This window comes from Ursus arctos, unplaced genomic scaffold, assembly GCF_023065955.2.
Source record: "Ursus arctos isolate Adak ecotype North America unplaced genomic scaffold, UrsArc2.0 scaffold_20, whole genome shotgun sequence".
NCBI lineage: Eukaryota > Metazoa > Chordata > Mammalia > Carnivora > Ursidae > Ursus > Ursus arctos.
The window spans coordinates 21,216,135-21,235,628 of record NW_026622875.1 but is presented as its reverse complement, the minus strand read 5'-3'; the positions used below and the strand labels follow the sequence as shown (position 1 = coordinate 21,235,628).

Below are 19,494 nucleotides of genomic sequence, written 5' to 3'. Positions count from 1 at the left end.
CTTTGGGTGTAAGCAGCAGTGAGAGGAGCTGGCGGACACAGATGCAAAAATGGAAGGGGTAGGGAACTACAGAAGTAGTTCATCTGTCAGAGACAGAGAAAAAAACAGCTTTAGGAATATGAATCCAAAAAGATTAAGTTGATTGTCAAATGGATTCTGTCTCCTGGAGAAGACTCTTGGTTGAGGCTGTCTTCTCTCTCACGCTTTGTCCTCTCAGGCAAGCCCACTTCATCAAGAAGCTGGGTTTTGAAGTAAACGATGCCTGGAGTCTGCAGACATCTTCCCTGGTCAGCAGTGTGTCCAGTGGCTGCGTTGACAGCTACCAACGACACTCCCAACAGTCCTTCACAACATCCCCCACATGGCGGCAAGAGCTACACCACTTTCTTATGGCCAGATGATCCAGTCCTTGGACACATGAACCAAATGGCTCTAAGAAGTGGCTACTAAGGGGTGGATAAGAGGAGCAGAGGGCATGCTGGCTCGGGCTTACCACTCCAGCAAATCCCTGGGAGAAAGGAGTGGGCACTGGCTCCCCCTTTCAATGCTGTGTCCCCCACACCACCACCATCACTTGCTTGGTCTACTGAACGCAGGTGAGAATCTTTACAGGAAGAGACCTTCCTTTCTGGGTATGAACATTCACATGAGGGCTTCCCTAACCATTTCCTAGTGTCTCCTCAAGCCCTGGCCGGCTCCAATATGGCTCCCGATTGCTCCGAACCCTTCCGTACCTTTTTCTTATCCACGTGCCCCTCACGTACTCTGCTTAGCTTGTGGGAACATAGGAGAGAGCCAGTTTTGGAAGCGCCTGAGGCCAGGAGCCTTAAAATGCCGCTCGAGGCTGGGGAGCGTCACATTTTGTACACATCACCGCAGCTGTTCTGGTTGCTGCGGGTTTGGTGGAAAGGGAAGTGAAGAAAGCATCTTCCCTAAAAAGCTGTATTCAGGTCACTTATTTCTGGGACTGTAAAAACATGATTCTTCATGCTATAATCTTCTCAAGCGACCTTAAAAAGATGTAAAATCATAGGTCTGTAACACAGAAAACCTCTAAAACATCGGACATATTTCTATCACAGGTGGGACAGGTGGCCCGTACTCTTGGACCACCACCTGTATAGTGGGGGAGGCAGGATGGGGCGGAAGGGGAAGCTGGACCACGATGCAGTTGTTAGAGGAACTGCCCAGCTCCATGAGGAATTCTGAAGCTGGGATGGCACTTCAGATACCCCAAATTGGGGCAAGGAAGCTGGGCTTTTGTACACTCAGTGGCTACTTGTGGGCATAGCTTCAGGAAATGTAGCTCTCTGCTGAGGGCAATTCCTGGGGGGTCACAGAGAGTGGAGGGAGTGTCCTGGTTCTAAAGAAGGGAGGGTGGGGCAGCATATCACAGTACCCTCTAACCCCCCATCAGCCCACTAATAATGAGAGACCAACATTATTTAAATTATTTATTTTCTCTATAGTACATCTCATTCAAATCATAATAGTCTGATCCATTCTTTTCTCAAGCACAACTTACACTCATCTCAGATGTTTTTTCTTTCTTTCCTTCTTTTAAGCTTACAGGATGGATAAAGGTACACTTTAATGGACAAAACCATCACTCAGAGTTTATTAAAAATACAACTTCCGGGGCCCACTGCCAGAGCTTCGGAGTGTCTGGGGTGGGTCCTAGAGATGCAACATTTAACTCTCCTCGTTAATTCTGCTGCAGGTGGTCCTTGAACCATCCTTAGAGGAACACTGCTTAGGACTTGTCTGTTATCTACTGGAAGCAATTTCAGGAAACCCAGGAATAATTAAGTATACAGAAATAGCTCTGCTATAAAATTTCCATATAAAAATAACGGTATTTATTTACAAAGTTTGAGATGCTATAATACATTGAGGTTAGGTACTCCAATCTAATAAAGTCTACGTTAGGCAAGTCAGATGTGGTGTCTGCATCTTCCCCTCACTTCTCTTGTTTAAACTGCTTAAAGCATGTGGCACCACAATGTTTCCTTCATGCAGAAAAAAACCAGACCTGTATTTTCTGGAAATAAACCCCAACAGCGCATGATCAGAGTAAAGCATCGCCAAAGGAAAAGGTGAACAAACTTGTGATCTGGGCTCACAGCCGCTCTCTTGTCTCAAAGTCAAGTGTGGTGGTGAACAAAACACCTCAAGGAACTCCAGTACCGAACCGTGGCCCTCAGAGCTCAGGCCTGCGGTTGGCCGGCTGCCAGTGACAGGTAGAACCCGCCCTCGTACTACTGGGAGGAAAAGAACTGCAGTGTGCTCAGAGAAGCCTTCTAGCAGAAGAGCATCTGGCTCTTCAAACTTTGTACTATGAATAAAACGCTGACCCCAGTCGTGAACAAGCAAAATAGAGCATCAGGCCATTTGTTATCAGGTGGTGCCTGGCATGCGGAAGAGGACGTATGTTAAGTGACAACACGGTGAGTTTGAAGTGACAAAGGGTTTTCAACCCCAAACATGACCTGGGGGAGTTGCCTTGTTGAGAGAGACACGGACAGAAACAAACTAATGTGGTACAGAAGGATCCACTGATAACCTCTCAAGCCTCCTACCAAGGACCAACACGCAGGATGGTCTTTGCTCACGGAGGAATGAGTTTCTTCCCAGGTGTGAGGTCTAAACCTGGGGTCTTCCAGGTTGAGAGAGGCCCAAAGCTGACACCACAGCCTCCTGTTGGGGACTCACGAGTGGAGTCCCACTTCTGCTCCTCGGCTGTGAAGCACTCGGTGTGACAGAGGACTGGTATTTACTCAAAGCTGTTTGGAAGGACTATGGTGAGGGTGGGGTTTTCAGGAGGCCATGGGGCCCTCACAGGAGGAAGAAATTCTGGGCTGTGGTACAGGCTCTGCCAGACAGGCCGAGGGACGCTAGGCAGGTCAAGCTCTCAGCTTCTCAGTGAATGGGGTGGAAGAGATGTTCCCTTCCATTCTGAAACCCTTGGTGGAGAAAGGGTGAGTCCTGCCCCTGTTTAATCTACACTGGCTTCCAATGCAGCTCGAAGCACAGCGGCCCGAAGTCCAGTCTGCTGGAATAGCAAGGGTCAATATAGCATTGGACTCTAGAGCCTTTTTTGTAAAGCAAAAGCTGTGTAAGAATGACACAGGATTTGACCTTGACTGAGAGCACAGCTGCGCAGAACGCACGTAAGAAACGAACACTCTCTGCTCCCCAGCACGATCACATGGCCGTCTACCATTTACGCTTCCGGACTTGGCGGAGACGCCCGGGGCGTAACCGGAGGGTCCAAGTTTCGTGTCCCCCACTTTCTCTTCTTCAGCATGTGTGAATGTAGACGTATGTGGGGGAACTGGGTCTCAAAGGTTACGTAAGCATAACTGTTCAGAGATACCCCGAAGGGGCTAATTCCTGAGAAATGTTATCATTTATGTGGGCATTTCAATTTTTTTTAAAAAGGTAAGATCTTCAGCAAACATCAGGCTTTTCCCTTTTGAGTAAGAGTGTGGCCTCTCCGAAGGTTAAACTAACTGAACGTTGTACCCTCTGTGACTTAGAGGGCAGGGAGGCACACTCCGGAGGCAGACGGCACGGTGGAGGCCCCTGGCACACACGTGTGGGGCTCTGCTACAAATACACATTTATGATCGGCCTAGGGACCGCTGCCGTGAAAATGGGGAGCCTATTTGTGAAAATATTCTGGGGGAGTCTTTTGCTCCACCAAGGCCAATCCACACGAAGAGTAAAAGATTATCTTTATCTAATATAAAAAGTAGATCGTTATGTATCCAACCACTTGAAAAACTACAAGAAAACACCTAGAAAAGTGATTACTTTTCTACGGTGTAGGTTCCACTGCAAGGTGATGAAGCTAATAATGAGACCATCAGGGGTTAGTCAGAATCTTCTCTTGGTTTATGGATACTGCTGTCGACTAAATTTTTCTCTTAAATCTTAAAAATTCCTTAATAAACTCCAAAATGTAAGCTTAAAACTGGAATTTAGTAGCAATTCCAAGTGCATGTTATGGGACAGAGTGGTATGGTAAGTCTTTCAGTCTTTTGTCTGACCCAGGACAAACGTCACTTTCTCGGGTGGGGCCTTCCCTGGCCACCCCAGCCAAAGTCGCCTTTCCTGCCACTGTCTTATTACCCTGTCATTTTTTCCCCTTCGCACTGCTCATTCTGTGTTTTCTGTTCTGTATTCACTCAAATACCTACTGGAGGATTAAATCTTTACGTTCACTGTCCAACACCCACCCTGTACTAACTACTAAGGAGGTATAATCTTAATACCTACATCCCAGATTTGTTGGGGAGACACTTCTTTCCAATGCCTGAGGATAGGGAGCTGGATAGTATTTAAAGGGCCTTTAAAGTGAACCACTGATGAAGTTCAACAGGCAACCCCCACCCCCCAGCCCCTCTCCGAGTGTGGTTATGAGAGGAACAGCTTTGGCAGCTCCCTTCCTCTGTAACCCTGCCCCCAAAGAACACCCACCACCATGTTCTGACTGTCCTGGGGCCCAAGTTACATCTACACTTGGAGCAACTTCGCTGTCTCCTTGACCCAAGCAGCCAAGAGAGTTGTGGGTAAGCCAACAGCCGAGTGACAAATGTCTGCACAGCTAAAGTGAGCCACACTTTTGTGAAACATCTCCATTTTAATGACCTGATAGGAGCTAATCTGCATTTGAGGACTGACCCTAGCTTTATTTTTTAAGTATGGCAGGGTACGGTTACACTGTAAATTCTGCCAATGTTGGGAGTTATCCTCTTTCATCCTGCTAAAATGGCACAAATTCCCCACCATTTCTAGAAAGAATTAAACTGCGGGAAACCAAACACGTGGTCATCATTTGTCATGTTGTCCAGGGCCAGGGCGCATGGCTAAGGCGAGGAGTCACTGTGTCAACACCCCCTTTCCTGACCGCTCCACAACGTCCTCTGTGGTCATAAGGCACAATTCACATCAGCACTTACTAGAACTGTTCTCATCCCCGTCAGCACGTGAAAGGATGAAGTACACGGGACAGATCTGCGGTGAGGGGAAGGGCGAAGGGAAGCTGGGACAGGTGCCTGGGTGCCGGACTGCCGTGGACTCTGGCAGTGTTGCCCTCCCCACGTGCGGGTCAGATGAGGCAGGGCTGGTGCCCCTGTGCGAGTGCTATAGGGAGCATGAATTTACTGAGCGGCTGACACTGTGCACTTGGAAGGTCACAGCTGAACTGACCCTTGAGGAGGAAAAAGGCCTCTCGAACTCCCCGAAAAGCAGAGTGGCACCAGCACCTTCTGGGAGCGGTGTCTGTGCGTGTGCACGTACAGGTGTGCATGCGCGTGTGCAAGTAACCCCGAGGGCTACGCCTATGAAGAATCCTGGATGTTGTAACCGTAATTTCCTAACATTTTGTTACTTTGACTGCTATATGGAATTGTGACTGAGTGTTGAACTTTAAAAAAATCTCTTTGGGGAGATACAGAAGAATAAAAGAATTTATCTTTCTAAACATCTCAACTTAGTTTTCTGCTCAGGTAAGGCTTTATACCAGCAACATGTACTGGTGACCACAGTGTGACTCCAACAGACGTCCTCAGCAGTAAGCCAAACACGTTACTGAGGGATGGAGACCATTCCCACCAAACACCACACACATGTGGCTGAGAGGGCCAATGGCGGGGCACCAATTATGTTAAGAGTCTTTGGTTGCTTTAAAAAAAACAAACAAACCTGTATTTTATCAGTTTACAACACTATAGCAGCAGAGAAAGAGAGAGAATAGAGAAAGGGGTGGCGTCCCAAGAGCTCCAGCAAGGACTCCGCTATTTGGTGGAGGAATGGCTACGGTTCACACACTTGCACACAAAGGCTGATGTTCGGGTCTTGGAAACTATATAACATATTCTGCAGACTGAAGAGCTAGCTGTGGCCCTTGGCCTCTCCGGGTCCCTGCTGGGCGCCCCCAAGTACAGAGATGCGGTAGTTAAGGTTGGGGTTAGTAAAGGAGGTGGCAGTTTGGAAGGAAACTCAGTTTTACTCAACTGTGTAGCCGAGGATCTGCAAGTCGGAAATGTCTCGGGAGCCCTCGGGTCCCCGCTGCAGCCTCTGCAGTCTTTCAGACTCCTGCCGTCCACCCAGCCTCAGAGGTGCGCCCCAGAACTCAGGCTGAGACAGAATTCTCGAAGAACTGCCTCAGTCTCCCCGCCCCCTTGACCACTCCGAGTCTGCACTATGGCTTATTTCTGACAGAATGAGTTGTTATCTCAAAGGAACTTAAGTTAAAGTTGTGTGTTCTTGTGTATTAGTTTTCACGGCCTTAGTAAAAATTTTCGGTCAGCTGAATCTTTCACCTCCGGCTCACTGGAAGCAGAGTGGAAGGACTTTAAAAAGGCATCAGAAGGCATCCGTACTTCCCCCGTGGATTTAGAAAAGCACCGATCTGGGACAAGCTTAGTGCTGGGCCCAAAGGTGCTAGATTAATCTAGAGGCGAATCCAAACGATTCGAGTCAGAGAGTTATTCTCCATTACTATCTGCTCCTTTTCAAGGCCTTAATGTGAAATTAGATGCGGGTTCGGCCACGCTGGCAGAGGTCCCCACACTCCCCTGTTCAGAGGAGCAGGAACTGTGGACACACCGGTGCAGTGCTCCCAGTGGCATCTTTGGCTATGAAACAACGTACTGTATACTGCACGAGATGAAACAAATCCAATCGTTTGGAGTGATCAATATTTTTCTGTGTTTCTGTGAAACACTGAATATCAGGTTAGTTTGAAATGCAATTCAGCCAGGAATAAACCCAATATGGTATTTTTGATTCATGAAAATGTACAATAGGTGACATGTACAGGAAAACATTGCTGTCCATATTCTTGAAATAGACTTTTCTTTTAAGACAAAAGTAATGACATTTGGTTCATTTTCACAAATTGCACACGGAGTGAAACCATACAAGTACTGTAGGGAACTCTAAGCAAGCAGTTCGGTCATAGGAATTGGGTTTCTTTGTTTTGTTTTAAATGAAAAAGCTATATGAAATGCATAGCTTTGATTAAAACTATAGATACAATTTCCTTCTCTGTAAAACTCCAGATTTAGAATGCTGGCAAAGGCAGTGCTGGCAAAGTATTTAATGCACGTGGAAATGCTATTCTATTTTGGCTTCCAGAAGTAGCCCTAGAAAATTCTATGCACCAATGCATTGGCTAATAATGATCATTTCAGTTTTACTATAAATTATTCTAAATGTCACTTAAGTACTTAAGAATTAGCGCTTGCTCCTTTCTAGAAGCCGTCTAAGGCAGCTGATGCGTCAAGCACCTCAACTAGACTTTCCACTAGTTCAGCAGTTCAATCTGTGCTCCTTAGACCACAAGGATTGCTGTCTACATCCCTCACTGTACAACTCACCCCCACTGGGACCCTTTCATGTTCACTTCTGCTTGTACAAAGCAGCCCAGCTGAGGAAGAGACACATGACAAACATGGCGCCACGGGCTGTTCACGACAGCAATCTTCATTCTAAGGAGGGTTACGTGGGTGTGGGGGAGCACAAAGATCCCACCTCGTGGAAGATAAATGAGCTTCATTCATGCTGCCAATTCTTTAGGGACTACCCCCTCTATCATCTCAGAAAACCGCTTTGTTTGCGGTGTGATCCACTGCTCTGCTGTTCAGAGTTTTCATTCACGCTATGTTAACTTTCATCTCAGTCATCTCAGCCTTCATAGAATTTGCTTATCGTTTCCCTAGTTTTCACTGAACACACAGTGCAAACAAAGGCAAAGACTGAAGCAATCATTTCAAAAACAAGAGCTCACACTAAAAACACACATGAGCATCCAGTAGGAAACGTGGGTTTTCTCCTGTCTTTATTCTGGGGAGGAGGAATCCTCCTCGTCATCTTCCTCGTCTTCGTCGTTGAACGAACAGGGGGTCTCGCCTCGCGACTCAGAGCAGTGAGAGGCCGCACTGCTGGACTGGTGACTGTTTGGGGCAAGGAACTGCCCGGTTGCTAAGGCCACTTCAGCATCCAAGCACAACCCTTGGTTTACACTAGCAAATAATTAAAAACACACAAGCTCATTAATGCGGCAAATGGTTTAAGCTTCGTAAAACGTACGACTAACAACATGGGAGAGGAGGTGCCACTGGGCAGCCCTGCCCAAATCTGCTCCAGCCCCGGGCCGGCAGTGACACCTGGCTCTCCCCTGCCGAGGGGCTCAGGGCTGCGCCGCTTCTCTAACCCTGAAAAAATACATACCTTGATTGAGACAAGGCGGCACCGGTGGTCAGGTCTAAATTTGAAACTGACTGAGCAGAGTTCAAAAGTAGTCCCTGATTTAACCAAGAAGGTCCTGTGGAGATATCTAGAGGGAGAAACAGAAACAGAAGATGTCGGTGTGCGGCAAGCTTGGCAAGCTCCGCGGTGCCGCGGGTGCCGCCCGAAGCAAGTACGGACAGGGAAGGGCACGAGCCAGCTCAGGGGCGCCTGGGGGCTCCGTCGCTGAAGCGGCTGCCCTCAGCTCAGGTCACGATCCCAGGGTCCTGGGATCGAGTCCCGAGTCGGGCTCCCTGCTCAGCGGGGAGCCTGCTTCTCCCTCTCCCCCTGCGGCTCCCCCTGCTTCTGCTCTCTCAAATAAATAAATAAAATCTTTAAAAAAAAATTACAGCTAGTAAGTCTCTTGTCTTGGGGAGAATCCACATTTCTCTGGCTTCAAAAAAGGAAATCTCTAGGACATAAGAACAGGATAAAAATATGGGAAGGTAGACTACAGTGAGGAAGAATTCAAATTAAACCAATCAGACTCCCATTCTTTTTTCTTAATTAAGACCTCGAGAGGGCAGCTGAGAGTACAGCGATCACTGCACCATTCCTGGACACCTGCTGTCCTCACCACCGAAGACTCTGATTGGTGTTAAACGCCAAAGCCAGGAGTGGGTAAAAAGAAAGGCAAATCGGAAATAGGTAAGAAGGACGGAGTGCCTGGGTGGGTCAGTCTGTTAAGCATCTGGCCAACTCTTGATTTCAGTTCAGGTTGTAACCTCAGGGTTGTGAGATGGAGCCCTGTGTCAGGCTGCACGCTGGGCATGGAGCCTGCTTTGGATTCTCTCTCTCCCTGTCTACCTCTCCCCACCTTCTAAAAAAAAAAAAAAAAGGAAGAAATAGGTAAAGAGGATAGACACATTTTTGCTAAAATTCCCACTGTACCATCTTTTCACGTGCCCCCTAATCAACTCAGTGCTATTACTCATCAAAGATACATTCTTTTTCCTGATATCCTTTGCTTTGTAACTCAAACTAGCCCTTATTTTAAAAGGTCATATGCAGTCAAATTTCTAACGAAGGTGAGACAGGCATTACTGTTTTAGTCTGCATAAAATATTTTGGGTGTATATCCTTGCAATCTTATTTTCTGTGCATATACCATATTTCTCCAATCACAGCTCTGATAAACTCTTATTGTAATTTTATTAATTTTATACTGGTCTCATTATCTAGAATATTTGCTCAAGAGAAGGTAGTGACTAGAACATGGAAGATCTAAATGTTACTGAATGAATGAGTATAGTCTCTTTCACAGCAAGTTTACAGAAGAGGTGAAAGAAACAACAGAAATGTATTCCTAAAACGAAATTCTTTGACTTACATTACAAAATAAGACTGAACATACACTCAGAAAGTACAATTTAGTAATGAGCCTTTATTATAGTTAATCAAAATAGTTTTGTAATTACTGTGCCAAAAAAACAAAACAAAACAAAACAGAAAACCAAAAAACCCCCCCAAAACCTACAACTGTATGTACCAGGATTAAAAACGCTGCTATCCTGGCACTGTCTGACCAAGTGAGAAGCTTCCTATATAGGAAAAAAGGAAACTAAATGATTTCATTAATTTTAGAACGGCTTTGTGAACCTTTTTCTTTCTAGGCTAGCTAAGGCAGCACTTCAATTCTAAGAAGAATAGCAGACTTTAACTACATTAAATAAGAACAAGTCTGTGCAAGATGAAATTAAAGGCAGAACCCTGCGGTGAATATTAATTAGTATATATGAAAACTTTCTGTCAGAACACAGCTATTTACTTGTTTGTGAGCATAACACAGAAAATTTTCTTTTTTCACAATGGCTTTGAAAAGCCTACATTTCTTTCGCATTATCATAAGATCCACACAATAGTTCTCACAATCTAACTCAAGAGCCATTCTGTCCCTCTGCACACTAAAAGCACACATTTCTTCTTTTAAAGTAACCAGAAAGTCTATGTCCCAGTCTGCAAATGAAGTCACAAAGAGATCAAAACCACAGAGCCTGCCTGATTGCCCTGAGCCTTTTCACTGAGAATACACTAAAATAAAGTTCTGGTCATTTATTGAGTAAGCCCTTTATTCAGACCCTGCTGGACTGCCACTATGTCTGGGCTGCTAATAGAACAGCAGGGCCTGCTCTGGGAGAGGGTGGCGAGATGGGAGTGTTGGGGGGAGGCTGTGGGGCAAGAAGACGGGGTCACATCTGCAGCAGGTGGATGGTGCCAGTTTAAGAACCAAACCCAACAGAACCCCAATCTCAGCCAACAAACTCTTGTGTTTTGACCAGAGGCCCAAAACCATAAAGCCAGATAAAATAAGAACGAGGGGCACCTGGCTGGCTCACTGGTAGAACACGAGACTCTTGATCTCTGGGTTGTGAGTTTGAGCCCCACGCTGGGTGTATAGGTTACTTAAAAATAAAATCTTAAAAAAAAATAAGAACTACCTCTTCACTCAAATTTATTTATTATACCTTAGAAGTATCATTACAGTGCCTTCAGAAAGGGATGTGAAGTTCTAGGTGGTAATATTTATAAATGAAGGAAACTGGTAAAAGCAAAGGCAAAAAGCATTGTTTATGCCTCCAAATTATATGTACAGAGGACACCATCGTCTTGGGAATTAGGACAATCATAAAGATTTCTGAATCAGTAAAAAAAAACTGAATTACAGAGCATGCAAAACATACTGTTTTTGTTTTCAAGTATACTCTTAAGAAATCAAAAGACAACCTGATGCAAAAATGGGCAAAGGATCTGAACAGACATTTCTGCAAGGAAGATCTACAAATGAGCAACAAGCACACAAAAGGATGCTTAGCACCATTAGTCTTTAGGAAAATGCAAAATAAAGCCCCAGTAAAATACTACCTCACGTCTACAAGGATAGCTGTAATAAAAAGGATGGACAATAACAAGTATTGAGAAGGATGTGGACAACCTGGAACCCTCATACACTGCTGGCAGGATTGTAAAATGGTACAAATGCTTTTGGAAGATAGTTTGGCAGTTACTCAAAATGTTTAAATTTAGAGTTGCCATATGACCAAACAACTGCACTACTAGATATACAACCAGAAGTGAAAACTTGGGATCACAGAAAAACTTGTACAAGAATGTTTATGGCACCACCATTCATAATAGCCAAAGACGTGGAAACAATCCAAATGTCTATCAGCTAATGAGTGGATAGATGAACTGTGCCATTATTCATACGATGGCAGTAAAAGGGATGAAGTACATGCTATGGCATGGGTGAGCCCTGAACACACACCACTAAGTAAAAGAAGTCCGTTACAAAGGCTACATAGTGTATGATTCCATCTGCATGAAATGTCCAGAATGGACAAAGCCACTGTGACCAAGCAGATTAGTGCTTGCCTAGGGCTGGGAGGAATGGGGCAATAGGGCGTGACTGCTAATGTGTATGGTTTTTTTTTTTGGTGATAAAAATGTTTTAGAATTAGCGATGATTGCACAACCTTCTGAATATACTGAATAGCAGTGAATTTTATGGTGTATGAATTAAATCTTAATTTAAAAAAATCAGGGTACCAGTTCACATCTACCTGATTGGGAAAATAGAACACTTCCATTCTGCAGGTGAGAATGTAACTTGTGAAATCGTATTAAAAACTTCTGGCATCATCTAGTGAAGCTGAAGCTGCCCGCACCTGTGACCCAGCAATCTCACGCCACACACCGGCACGTGGGCACTTCGGTGTCATTATATGAATGTTCAAAGGAGCACTGTTTTTTAATATCAAGAAATTGGAAACAAAACTCAAAGGTTTATCATCAGTAAAATGAATGAATGGTGGTATATTCATACATCGGAGTTCTATACAGCAGTAAAAATGTATGAACTACAGCTACATTAGATCACGTGGATGGATGAAAAGATCATGTTGAGTGGAAAAAACCCGTATCACTAAAGAATGTATCACCATGATTCCATTTAAATAAAGGTCAGCAATAACTAAAACTAAACAATAAACTGTTCCCAGTTCACTATATTTGCGTTTGTATTTCTAAAGAAAAGCAAGCGATGATAAATAAGAAATTCAAGAGAACGGTTACGTTTAAAAGGGCACAGATTGGAAGGCGGGCATACAGTGGACTTGACTTTTCTCTGAGAAAGGTTTTACCAGGTTAGGATTGGACGTGCCATCAGGTACAACATGTGAAAGTGTCAGTGAACATACCTGTGATATAACCTTCTAACGCCTTTGGCACCAGGGATTTAGCGAGTTTCAGATCCTCCAGAGAGCATTTGCCTGACTCCAGGCCAAAGGACATTCCCATTCGCTTCAGTACCTCGATGTCATCATGGATCTCAAAGGTGTTGTCAAAATTAAAAAGATATTCAAACCTGCATCAGAAAACAAACTTCGTATGGGGCTTCAGAGGGTAGGGGAGGGCTGCAGTGCTGTACTCTGCACATTACGTAAAAGAATGAGGGCCTACGCTCAGCTACAGTACTAGAAACCGTTACTGTTCCGAGCAGTAACGGTCATTCTGCTGTGTTCAGGGGAATGACAGCCCAAATAAGCCACCTTCCCAATTAAAACAGTTTTCCTATGACAGACAATAGGCGTCCGTAAACTTCAGCCCTCATTAAGCTGTTACAAACAGGGACAACTTCGGTGTAAAGCCAATACTTTTCAAAGTTGTCTACAGCTTTGTCACAAAAGACAAATTATTAAGAAAGCCTTTTCACTTTAGACATCCCTACTAGGAGTTGGCCTATTAGGCTTGAGGAAAAAAACCCATTTTGGATGCTTACTTCATGTTCCTGAATCAAGTGTTAACTATAGCATACTTTATTTTTTATTTTTTTAAAAGATTTTATTTATTTGACAGAGATAGAGACAGCCAGCGAGAGAGGGAACACAAGCAGGGGGAGTGGGAGAGGAAGAAGCAGGCTCATAGTGGAGGAGCCTGATGTGGGGCTCGATCCCAGAACAGCTTAACCGCTGTGCCACCCAGGTGCCCCAACTATAGCATACTTTAGATAACCAACAGATGGAAGACTTTTCACAAATGCACCAAAACTCAAATCCTGTCTTGAGAGCCTAAGAAGTGAAATGACTTAAGGAGAAAGTGTCACATAAATATATAGCACATTTCCAAATATTCTTGAAAAGTACCAAATCAGGATGCCCAGCTGCCCACTACAATGTTTCCCAAAAAAGGCAAATATAGAAAAACATAGCCCTTTTGACTCCTAGGCTAGGCCCTGGGGCACCTTCACCTACAGGCCTCAGGCCTCCAGGGACAGAGTGCAGGTGAATGTTCTGGCACAGTGGTGGGTTTATGTTGTCATGAAATTCTTATTAAAATCATGAGAAGGTAAAATTAGTCATGCTGGATCTAAGATCAGGGCAAAAATTACAATTTAAAGTGAAATGCCATGTTTAAATAATCTGAAGTATATAAATCTGAATAAAGGACATTAACAAAGTTTTAGGAAAAAAACCCCACAAAAAATCTAAGTGTGTGCCTGTCACAGGGATGATTCCTGGCATATGCTAAAAGCAGATGGTTCTGTAAATATAATCCCCATTGTGAAAAAGCCTCCAGGCTAATTAAGGGGAAAAGACTGCATCACCAAAGTAACTGAAAGACAAGGCTTTAGGACCTACCTTGAACAACAAGCTTCTACAGGCTGCACACAGCCTCCTTCCCTTCAGTCAGAGGAGGGCCGGGAAATGGCATGAGTCAGTAACTACCGAGAGATGGAAACCTCACCAGGCCCCAGCCTGGGATGAACAGAATCTATAATTCTCTTAGGACAATGGTTCCCAGATTCTCTTGCTATTCTTTCGAGACTTAGACGACTAAGTGATGAAGAGAATTTAATAATCCCTCACAAAACAAGAGGCTAACTGGAGAGAGAAACTAGAATTCTAAGTTTCTTTCTCCTGAAAATACGTTGAACATTCTCTAGAATTCTCAGTTTTATGAGAATATGTTAACAGTCCCTACAAATGTAGGTTTTTGTGAAGATTTTGCAATTGTGTGAATAATAATTCAGACACATACCATTTACTGACCACTGGGCTGGGTCCTTTAAGAACTGATCTATAACTTTTATTTTATTTATTTTATTTATTTTATCCATTTATTTATTTATTATAATTCAGACACATACCATTTACTGACCACTGGGCTGGGTCCTTTAAGAACTGATCTATAACTTTTATTTTATTTTATTTATTTTATTTATTTTATCTATTTATCTATTTATTTATTAAAAGAAAGTGTTTCTTTTCTTTTTTTTTATAATATTTTTTTATTATGTTAGTCACCATACAGTCCATCCCTGGTTTTTGATGTAAAGTTCCATGATTCATTAGTTGCATATAACACCCAGTGCACCATGTAATATGTGCCCTCCTTACTACCCATCACCAGCTTATCCCATTCCCCCACCCCCTCCCCTCTGAAGCCCTCAGTTTGTTTCTCAGAGTCCATAGTCTCTCATGCTTCATTCCCCCCTCTGATTACCCCCCTTTCTTTATCCCTTTCTTCTCCTACCGATCTTCCTACTTCTTATGTTCCATAGATGAGTGAAACCATATAATTTTCTTTCTCTGCTCGACTTATTTCACTTAGCATTATCTCCTCCAGTTCCGTCCATGTTGCAGCAAATGTTGAGAACTCGTTCTTTCTGATAGCTGAGTAATATTCCATTGCATATATGGACCACAACTTCTTAATCCAGTCATCTGTTTAAGGGCATCTCGGTTCCTTCCACGATTTAGCTACTGTGGACAATGCTAACATTGGGGTGCATATGGCCCTTCTCTTCACTACGTCTGTATCTTTGGGGTAAATACCCAGTAGTGCAATGGCTGGGTCATAGGGTAGCTCAATTTTTAACTTTTTAAGGGACCTCCACACTGTTTTCCAGAGTGGCTGTACCAACTTGCATTCCCACCAACAATGTAGGAGGGATCCCCTTTCTCCACATCCTCTCCAACAATTGTTGTTTCTTGCCTTGTCAATTTTTGCCATTCTAACTGGCATAAGGTGGTATCTCAGTGTGGTTTTGATTTGAATTTCCCTGATGGCTAATGATTTTGAACATTTTTTCACGTGTCTGTTAGCCATTTATATGTCTTCATTGGAAAAGTGTCTGTTCATATCTTCTGCCCATTTTATGATTTGTTTATTTGTTTCTTGTGTAGAATTTGAGAAGTTCTTTGTAGATCTTGGATACCAGTCTTTTATCTGTAGTGTCATTTGCAAATATCTTCTCCCATTCCGTGGGCTGCCTCTTAGTTTTTTTGACTGTTTCCTTGGCTGTGCAGAAGCTTTTTATCTTGATGAAGTCCTACAAGTTCATTTTTTCTTTTGTTTCTCTTGCCTTTGGAGATGTGTCATGAAAAAGGTTGCTGTGGCGATGTCGTAGAGGTTGCTGCCTACGCTCTCCTCTAGGATTTTGATGGATTCCTGTCTCACATCAAAGTCTTTCATCCATTTGGAGTTTATCTTTGTGTATGGTGTGAGAGAGTGGTCAAGTTGCATTCTATTGCATGTAGCTGTCCAACTTTCCCAGCACCATTTATTGAAGAAACTGTCTTTTTTCCACGGGATGTTTTTTCCTGCTCTATCAAAGATTAGTTGCCAAAAGAGCCGAGGGTCCATTTCTGGGTTATCTCTTCTGTTCCACTGGTCTATGTGTCTGTTTTTGTGCCAGTACCATGCTGACTTTGTGATCACAGCTTTGTAGTACAACTTGAAATCCGGCATTGTGATGCCCCCAGCTTTGTTTTTCCTTTTCACCAATTCCTTGGCGATTCGGGGCCTTTTCTGGTTCCACACAAATTTAAGGGCTGTTTGTTCCAGTTCTTTGAAAAATGTTATTGGTATTTTGATAGGGATAGCATTGAAAGTGCAGATTGCTCTGGGTAGCATGGTCATTTTAACTACGTTAATTCTTCCGATCCATGAGCATGGAATATTTATCCATCTTTTTGTGTCTTCTTCAATGTCTATCAAGAGTGATTTTTAGTTTCTAGAATATAGGTCCTTTACGTCTCTGGTTAATTCCGAGATAACGGATGATTTTTGGTGCTACTGTAAATGGAATGGATTCCCTAATTTCTCTTTCTTCAGTCTTACTATTCGTGTATAGAAATGCAACTGATTTCTGAGCATTGATTTTGTATCCCGCCACATTACTGAATTGCTCTATAACTTCTAGTAGTTTGGGGGTGGAGTCTTTTGGGTTTTCCATATAGAGTATCATGTCATCTGCGAAGAGAGACAATTTGACTTCTTTGCCGATTTGGATACCTTTCATCCCTTTTTGTCGTCTGATTGCTGTTGCAAGGACTTCTAGTACTATGTTGAATAATAATGGCGAGAGTGGGCATCCTTGTTGTGTTCCTGGTCTTAAGGGAAAGGCTTCCAGCTTTTCCCCATTGAGAATAATATTTGCAGTAGGCTTTTCATAGATGGCTTTTATGAGATTGAGAAATGTACCTTCTATTCCTACACTCTGAAGGGTTTTAATCAGGAAAGGATGCTGTATTTTGTCAAATGCTTTTTCTGCATCTATTGAGAGGATCATATGATTCTTGACTTTTTTCTTGTTGATATGATCTGTCACACTGATAGGTTTGCGAATGTTGAACCACCCTTGCATCCCAGGGATGAATCCCACTTGGTCATGATGGATAATCCTTTTAATGTACTGTTGGATCCTATTAGCTAGGATCTTGTTGAGGATTTTGGCGTCCATATTCATCAGGGAAATCGGTCTGTAATTCTCCTTTTTGATGGGGTCTTTGCCTGGTTTGGGGATCAAGGTAATATTGGCCTCATAGAATGAGTTTGGTAGTTTTCTTTCTGTTTCTGTTTTTTGAAACAGCTTTAGAATAGGTATTATTTCTTCTTTGAATGTTTGGTAGAATTCCCTGGGGAATCCATCAGGCCCTGGAGTTTTGTTTTTTGGAAGGTTTTTAATCACTGCTTCAATCTCTTCATAATTAATTGGTCTGTTTAAAAAATCAATTTCTTCCTGTTTCAGTCTTGGTAGTTTATAGGTTTCCAGGAAGGCCTCCATCTCTTCCAGGTTGCTTAATTTATTGGCATAAAGCTGTTGATAAAAGTTTCTAATGATCCTTCCTATTTCATTGGTGTTGGTTGTGCCCTCTCCTTTTTCATTCATAATTTTATTAATTTGGGTCCTTTCTCTATTCTTTTGGATAAGTCTTGCCAGTGGCTTATCTATTTTATTTATTCTTTCAAAGAACCAGCTTCTAGCTCTGTTGATCTGCTCTACTGTGCTCCTGGTTTCTAATTCATTGATCGCTGCTCTAATCTTGATCAACTGCTTTCTCGTGCGTGGATTAGGCCTGTCCCTCTGTTACTGTTCCAGCTTCTTGAGGTGAGAATATAAAAACTGCATTTTAGATTTTTCTGTTCTTTTGAGTGAGGCTTGGATGGCTATGTATTTTCCCCTTAGGACTGCCTTTGCAGTGTTCCATAGGTTTTGGGGTGTTGTGTCTTCATTCTCGTTAGTCTCCATAAATTGTTTAAATTGATTTTTGATTTCCTGGTTTATCGAATCATTCTTGAGCAGGATGGTTCTTAGTTTCCAAGTGTTTGAGTTTCTTCCAAATTTTTCCTTGTGATTGAGTTCCAGTTTCAAAGCACTGTGGTCTGAGAATATGCAGGGAATAATTGCAGTCTTTTGGTATTGGTTGAGACCTGTTTTGTGACCCAGAACATGATCTATTCTGGAGAATGTTCCATGTGCATTAGAATAGAATGATTATTCTTTTGTTCTGGGGTGTAGTGTTCTATATATATCTATGAGGTCCAACTCATCTAGTATGGCATTTAAAGCTCTTGTTTCTTTGTTGATTTTCTGCTTAGGTGATCTATCTATTGCTGAGAGCGGAGTGTTGAGGTCCCCTACTATTAACGTATTTTTATCTATATGTCTCTTTATTCTGGTAAAGAGTTGGCTTGTGTATCTTGCTGCTCCCCTGTTGGGGGCATAGATATTTATAATTGTCATATCCACTTGTTAGATACATCCTTTAAGAATAATATAGTGCCCTTCTGTATCTCTAACTACAGTCTTTAGTTTAAAATCCAATCTGTCTGATATGAGAATTGCTACCCCAGCTTTCTTTTGAAGTCCATTGGCATGAAAGATGGTTTTCCATCCCTTTACTTTCAGTCTGGATGTATCTTTAGGTTCAAAATGAGTCTCTTGTAGACAGCAAATGGATGGGTCATGTCTTTTTACCCAATCTGCAACCCTGTGGCGTTTTATGGGAGCATTTAGGCCATTCACATTGAGAGTGATTATTGAGAGAGATGATTTTAATTATGTTGTGTTGCCTGTAAAGTCTTTGTTTCTATAGACTGTAACTTTCTTTTTTTTTTTTTTTTTAAAGATTTTATTTATTTGACAGAGATAGAGACAGCCAGCAAGAGAGGGAACACAAGCAGGGGGAGTGGGAGAGGAAGAAGCAGGCCCATAGCAGAAGAGCCTGATGTGGGGCTCAATCCCAGATCGCTGGGATCACGCCCCGAGCCGAAGGCAGACACTTAACCGCTGTGCCACCCAGGCGCCCCTATAGATTGTAACTTTCTGTTCTGTATCACTCTTGGGGCCTTTTTACTTTTATAGAACCCCCCTTAATATCTCCTGTAGGGCTGGTTACGTGGTTACGAAATTGGTCCGTGACTGGCAATTCTGGAAGGTCCTTATCTCTCCATCAATTCTGAGTGACAGCCTTGCTAGATAAAGGATCCTTGGCTGCGTGTTTTTCTCTGAAAGAGCTTCAAAAATGCCCCCCCAACCCTTTCTCTCATTTTTGGTCTGTGTAGACAGGTCTGACGTAATCCTGATAGTTTTGCCTTGGTACATGAGAAATTTCTTTGCCCTGGATGCTTTCAATACTGTAACCTTGGATCTAATATTTGCAAATTGCACTATGACATGACATGGCGTAGGTTTGTTGTGGTTGAGCTTGGGGGGGTCCTCTCTGCCTCTTGGACACGAATGCTTGTTTCCTTTGCTAGCTTAGGGAAGTTTTCAGCTACAATTTGTTCAAACAGCTCTTCTAGACCTCTGTTTTTCTCCACCCCCTTGGGGATGCCGATGATTCTGACACTGAAACATTTCATTGAGTCAGTAATCTCCCGTAACCTACATTCTTGAGATTGGATTTTTTT

General features: G+C 43.1%; 1 protein-coding gene across 15 annotated transcripts in view; it reads right to left on the bottom strand.

Moving 5' to 3' along the window:
* Positions 1-19,494, bottom strand: part of TFDP2 (transcription factor Dp-2) — a 215,269-nt gene that overhangs the window by 35,866 nt on the left and 159,909 nt on the right. For 12 of the 15 annotated variants that reach the window (XM_057316017.1, XM_026497164.4, XM_026497165.4 and 9 more), the window contains 3 exons: positions 12,495-12,661; positions 8,242-8,347; positions 1,442-8,033 (listed from right to left, as the gene is read on the bottom strand). In XM_057316017.1, coding sequence (XP_057172000.1) covers positions 7,850-8,033; positions 8,242-8,347; positions 12,495-12,661 — 457 coding nt within the window. In that variant the 3' untranslated portion in view covers positions 1,442-7,849. Of the gene's footprint in view, positions 1-1,441; positions 8,034-8,241; positions 8,348-12,494; positions 12,662-19,494 lie in introns of those variants that run through there. The other 3 variants (XM_044383454.3, XM_048216264.2, XM_057316016.1) reach the window with 1 other exon arrangement.